Below are 6,000 nucleotides of genomic sequence, written 5' to 3'. Positions count from 1 at the left end.
TTAAGTTCTTTTAAGTTAAAATTCTCCATCTCTCTAAGTATTATTTTTTGAATGGTGTTAACCTGCTGAAGTTTTGCCAGAATGGTGCCTGGCTGCGTCTGGGTTCGGTGAACTCGAAGACCTGGGACTGGGATATGCCATCTGTCACCATGTATTGTCCCTGATTTAATGGATCCTGGGGTGGTGGGTAGGCTGGAGGAACCGACTTGGAGTAGCTCACACCTGCATCGATGATTGGGGGGAAAAAGAAACAGATCAGTCAAAGTGCAATTGGGTCAGTAGTCGTTCTCCGTCATGCTATCGCTTCTTATCATTTTATAACCAGGGTCCCAAACAACAGGGAGACATGCTAGAGACAGCAAATCTATGGAGAAATGCAGCAGCTGCCTGAACTCCCAGCTCAGAGGCTACCTACGCTAGACCACAAGCTGAAGATTTGGTACTTTTTTGTATTGGCAGAGTTTTGCCTGCCCTCATGGAAAAGTCCTGCATGACCTAGCAAGACACGAACATGTGGCTAAGCCATACTCACTCAGTCATTCAGACAAAGGCAGAGAACCACAGCAGTTGATCCCGCTCTCAAATCTAGCACCTGCAGTTTCCAAGCTGGGTTTCGCCCACCCTCCCATCTAAACTCAGCAGGCAGCTGTGCCCCAAATGCATCCCTGTGACCGGCCCTGAGCAGCACGACCCTGGGGACCACTTGACACCAGCTGTTGTGCTGGAATGGGACAGAGCATGGCAGCTTGGGGGGAATCTCCTGCAGGGACCTGTGTTGCTTCAGTGCTGTTCAGCCGATACAAAGGGCAGCTCTTTATGTCAGAAGATTTGTAGGACTTTTCCATAGGGTGTTTTTTTTTTTACTGGTCTTGTTTCAGCCAAAAATGGCTATAGGCAATGCAGAAAAAGCTGCTTCTGCTCGATCCAAATGGGTAGCAATGGAAAGACTGGCAAGGATATATTGCCAGGGTCTGTCCGTGGCTTGGGGAACAATTCCCATGTATGTGAGTCACAAGTTGCGTGCAGAAAAGGGTTAAGGGGACATTGCTCTGACAGCTTTCTCAGTAGAAAGGTGAGCTTCAGCAAGCTGGGACCTACACAGCCCGTTGTAAAGGATGATGCACAAATTGCAGTTCTGGGTGAATGGGAGTGTAACAGGAAGGAGGCACGTAGCCCCCGAAGCACAGACTACAGGGAAAAGTCACAGAGCTACTTCTGCATTTCCTCTCCGCAATGCCATTGACAAGGGATAATCCCTCCTTCAGCCTCAGGGTGCTGTGATCAGCTGGAAGCCACAACTCCAGAAAAGGGCAGGAGCCGGGAGGAGCAGGGCTCTGAAGCAGGTTGCTGTAAGCTCTGGCCATCTCTGGATCCCCTCTGCTGCATGCAGAACTGCTCTTCCTTCTGTGGGGAGGGCAGCCCCGGACTCATGACGGGTGGTAAGCTTCACAAGGGCCATCTCGAGGCCATTGCCTCCCTGGTTTTAACCGCAGGAGCGAGGTGACTCTACCAAGTAGACCAGTGTCCTCATCTGGAAAGCGGGATGGCATGACCCACCTACCTCACACGAGGGTTGTGAAGCTAAATTAATTAATGTTTGTAAAACACTTTGAGATCCTCGGCTGGGAAGGTGCTAGAGAAGGCAAAATACGGTGATTAGCACCCAGGTACCACAGCAGTGTGTGTCAAAGAAATGCGGCTGCATTCAGTTAGCAGTTCCTACCCACATACAAACACATGCTTTGTGGGACCAGCACCGGCCGGCCCAGGAACAGGAGGGCTGCACACAGTTGGGTACTTACAGACAAAGGAAAAAGCCTCACAGAGTGCACTCATGGAGCTCACCTGACAATTTCTGTATGTTGCCATATTATATCCAGGGCTTCTTTTAGATATGAAGCTATAGCTTTAGGATAGCTTTAGGAGAGAGAATTAATTTGCTTCCCCTTGCTAAAGAATTTACCAATCCTGAATTGCTAAAAACCTTAAAAAGGTTCGGACCAAATAGAGATACCATCTTGACTGTATCTAACTGATTTCCCCTCCTTTGCAGCAAATACCATCAAACCATGCCTCTCTCTGTTGCCTACAGGGAGTAACCGAGGCCTTTCTTTATGGTGGATAAAAACTGCTCTATGGTTCATTACTCATTAACCTTTAACAAATTCAACACAGTTAATATTTCAAACTCAGTTTAAAAGAGCAGTCTGGAATTGTTCTGCAGCTGTATCTGTCCTGTCTCTGTCTTTCCCAAGCACATCTCTAGCACATCTGCAGAGCAGAGTGGGGTCAGTGCTGGGACACCTGAGTCAATTTCTGTACCATCCTTCCTAGTGGGACCCAACTCTCAGCTTGCACTTGCCACACAGTGACTTAAGCCAGTGATGTCGCACAAGAGCAAAGCATGGACTTAAGCTCATATCTAACCCATCTCTTCCTTCCCTTCTACCCCTGTCCTGCTTCAAGTTGCCTTGCGGGAAGGCAATTCAACATGTGAACAGAGCCTGGAGAGTAAACTTCTGAAGCCACACACATATGAAGACATTCCCATGGAGACCCCCAGCCATTGGTGCTTGGCTCACCAAGTGAGGAGAGGCTGGTAAGGACTTTCGGGATCTGTGGCAAGATGAGGATAATGGTTGTCCCTTACACGGCTGGTGTTGGGAAATAAATCTTTTTCTATTGGTACATGGTCTGAATCTTCGACCCAAAGCATGATTAAATAATGCTTCACAACACAAAAGAGCTGTGAATCTAAAGCTGCTACCAAAGGACACACAGCAGTTGTTTCTAGCTTTGGAAGACCTCCACACCACAGTGCTTCAGTGACACAGCCCTACGCCTTTTGCACCCTGTGGCTGCAGAATTGCAACCAGCCTCGTGATGCATCTGGTCTGCCATGCTGAGCCAGGCTGAGCTCTTTATTGTTTTTAAAACAATCTGTAGAGGGTGAACTGCTATTCTTTAATCACAACACAGAAATGCTATGAAATCTCCTGGATCAGCAAAGTGTTACACACTTGGAAGGCTGGAGAAGTAGAGAAAAGACAGTCTGGCTAAAGTCCACTGACACTGATGGAATTACACTGCAAAGAACGTAATCCACAGTCTGTCTTCTCCAAAAGAGAAAAAGGCAGACTCCCCTGGCCAGATCACTAGCAAACCCCCTTCAGTTCCTCTCCGGGAGAACCCTTTTGGTCCAAACTCCTGGAAAACCTCTACTCCCATCTGGAACATACCCATGCAAACACACATTGCCACATTCTCAGTAAGGAAGCTCAGACCAATATTCTTCAAAGTTTTTTGTCTGTCCATTCTCAAGGATGTAGGGGTTGGTATCATTAGCATCTAAGTCGGGTGAGCTTCAAAAGCTGGTTGGTTCTATTTGAATAAGCAGCCAAAGGTTTGAATATTTATCATATTTATCAAATGACGTCCATGGCCTAAATGATCAAAACTGTGCATCCCAACGGCATGCATAATCACTATGTGTTTGTGGGCATGCAAATAAAAACAACTGTGCTCTGGCAAGTCAGGCTGATAATTCCCTGAGAATACATTTTCGTGTGAAGCAGTGATACAGCACTTTGTAAAAGCTAGAGGTGCCCCAAGAATGGCTTTGTTTTTGACATACTCGTGTTCTTGACAACGTGGAACACAGGAATTATGTGTGGGGGAGGCAGAGAAATTCACCTAATCTGAACATCTTCAAAAGCCAAAAAAGAGCAATTCTGGGAAAAAGTATGACAGGTTGCTGTTTTTCTGTTCCACTATGAAGTGGTTTGTTCTCTCATCAGAACTCGGGGCTGTTGTGCAAAATTGTCTCTTAAGGGATTTTATATATGCAAAGCCATCACTTCACTGCAATTCAACAGAAAGAAACGAGCACAGCTCTTTTCCAATGCAATTTTGGGCTGCTTGGTGAACAGAATTCAAAGCACAAAGGGAAAGAATCGATAGATAAGTAATGATTTCTACACACAGCTGCTACACTGCCTTTTCGAGGCATAAGAAAGCAGCTATACACCAATGACCAGACTTGGAGCTCCTTCTGCTGGTTCATGCATAATTCTACACTGTAGCAGAATAGAAAGGCTGCAGCTGCATAGCAAGATTGTCTAGCAGGGTGGGGGTATGGAAATCTGTTCGGAATGAGCACAAAGAAAACTCCAGGGTTTATGCTTTGGCTAGACAAAACTGGTAAAGAGAGATGCTGCACTGTCAGTTGAAGTCATGTCTTTTTTTAGTGCTGGGATACGTCACTTGGAATTTTGGAATATCTCGACTCAGAAGAAAACAAAAAGATTTATCATGGTCTCTTTTTTTCCTTCTAATCCTTTTTCTTTCCTCTATCTGAGGTTACAACAGGACTTGACTAGTACTTGAAGATTTAGGAGCATGCTGTTAACTCATAAGGCAATCCACACGGACATGTGCAGAGAGATCCAGTTATAACCTAGTGGGATGGCTCCATTAGAACTGTGCCTCGCCAGTATAAATACAAAACATGCACAGAATACACTCAGATTTGCCTATATAATAACCATGGAACTTGCCTTATGAGATGGTTATTCCATCCTCACTCTTTAAGTTTTTATCTTAGACTTTAATCAGGAGCTATTTCATAAGCTTTTCTTCTACCTATCCATCTAGATTTTGCGCTGCTCGTTAGCCAGAGCTGTGTGGGAGACAATGAAATGTCACCACCTCATTTCCCTGCCGGCCGAGGGACGGCTGCTGGCTGGGAGGGAAGCAGTGCTGTGCTGCAGAGCTTTCATTCCCTGTGATCTCTACAGCAGCCCCTGCATCTCAGAAATTCAGTCTCCTCGTTAATATTGTAACCCATATGCAACATGGGTAGCAGGGAACATAGCTCAAGAACACTAATTGCTGTATGGTTAATTATTCCTGCAATAGTGATAAGTTTAGTTTAAAGAAACAAGAAGCCATGGCTCAATGGGTACAGCCCGTTGCCCTTCTTCAGCACATTTCAACAGAGGATCTCAAAGCACCTCACCACTGTTCATTCGGTCACTGTCGTACTTAGAGTTAGCAAACTGTTCTGTATCTGACACCAGTTCTGCTGGTTGCAGGCTCTGTTGTTACAGCCAGAGGTGAGGACGGGGGCTGTGAGCAGGAAATGTCTGCCTCCAGCAGCAGTCCTGAGCAGCCATGGACTCCACTGCTTTCCACTTCCATGCTAAACTGTCTGACTAAAGTTTTGTCATACTCCACCCAATTCAAGGGCATTATGTGTTGCATTAGCCATGGCTCTTTACACTGCAGGGGACTGTACTCAATGGTTTGGTAGAGGTAGATATTACCAGAAATGGTGCTGGTGCAGAGAACCTGCCTTAGCTCCCTTTTCTAGGCACTCGTCTAACTTCTCTGTCTTGGAGGAAAAGAAAAGTGTTCACTGCTGCCTTGGGGGGACTCTGCAGCCTTGAGAAATGCAACAGAAGAAAACACTGAGATTGTGTCTGGACTGTTCCACAGCCAGCCACGATATCTGCAACTACTGAGGTAACTTTACCTCCCTGAATCTATCAAGTGTGTTACTGCTACCTGGTGTCATTAGACTAGACAGTAAGATAATGATTCCTCGTGTGATAGGCAAAAACTAAGTGAGGCAAGATGGAATAAATGATACTAGGGTTTTATCCATCAAAGCCAGCTGAAAACTCATTTATCCTGTCTCATATGTATGTAGCAAAGAATACTCTGTCTGTTTCATTGATAGGAAGAGATCTCTCCATCTATCACTGCCCTGAGATGCAGTCTCTTCTGGGTTGAAAAAATGCACCCAGGAACACTACCTCTCACCCAAAATACCTCACTGAACTGAAAGTACAGCAGTGTCTGGGCTGACAGCCTTACTGCAGTTGGAATCTCAATGTGATGTTGATGGCCATATATTGGCTCTTCAAATGAGGGCTTGAAATTGCAGGAAAACCCAAGAGGTCTGTTTCACAGCTCACCAAAAACTCCCTTGGGGAATTT

At 45.8% G+C, this 6,000-nt stretch overlaps 1 protein-coding gene across 3 annotated transcripts in view; it reads right to left on the bottom strand.

Annotated features, from left to right (window-relative positions):
• Positions 1-6,000, bottom strand: part of ARHGEF9 (Cdc42 guanine nucleotide exchange factor 9) — a 121,773-nt gene that overhangs the window by 2,748 nt on the left and 113,025 nt on the right. For 2 of the 3 annotated variants that reach the window (XM_019618249.1, XM_010715346.3), the window contains exon 12: positions 1-222. In XM_019618249.1, coding sequence (XP_019473794.1) covers positions 41-222 — 182 coding nt within the window. In that variant the 3' untranslated portion in view covers positions 1-40. The remainder of the gene's footprint in view (positions 223-6,000) is intronic. The other variant, XM_010715344.3, reaches the window with a different exon arrangement.

Source organism: Meleagris gallopavo, chromosome 9, assembly GCF_000146605.3.
Source record: "Meleagris gallopavo isolate NT-WF06-2002-E0010 breed Aviagen turkey brand Nicholas breeding stock chromosome 9, Turkey_5.1, whole genome shotgun sequence".
NCBI classification, from domain to species: Eukaryota; Metazoa; Chordata; class Aves; order Galliformes; family Phasianidae; genus Meleagris; species Meleagris gallopavo.
Note: the sequence above shows the minus strand (reverse complement) of the source record. Positions and strands in the feature narration are given on the sequence as shown.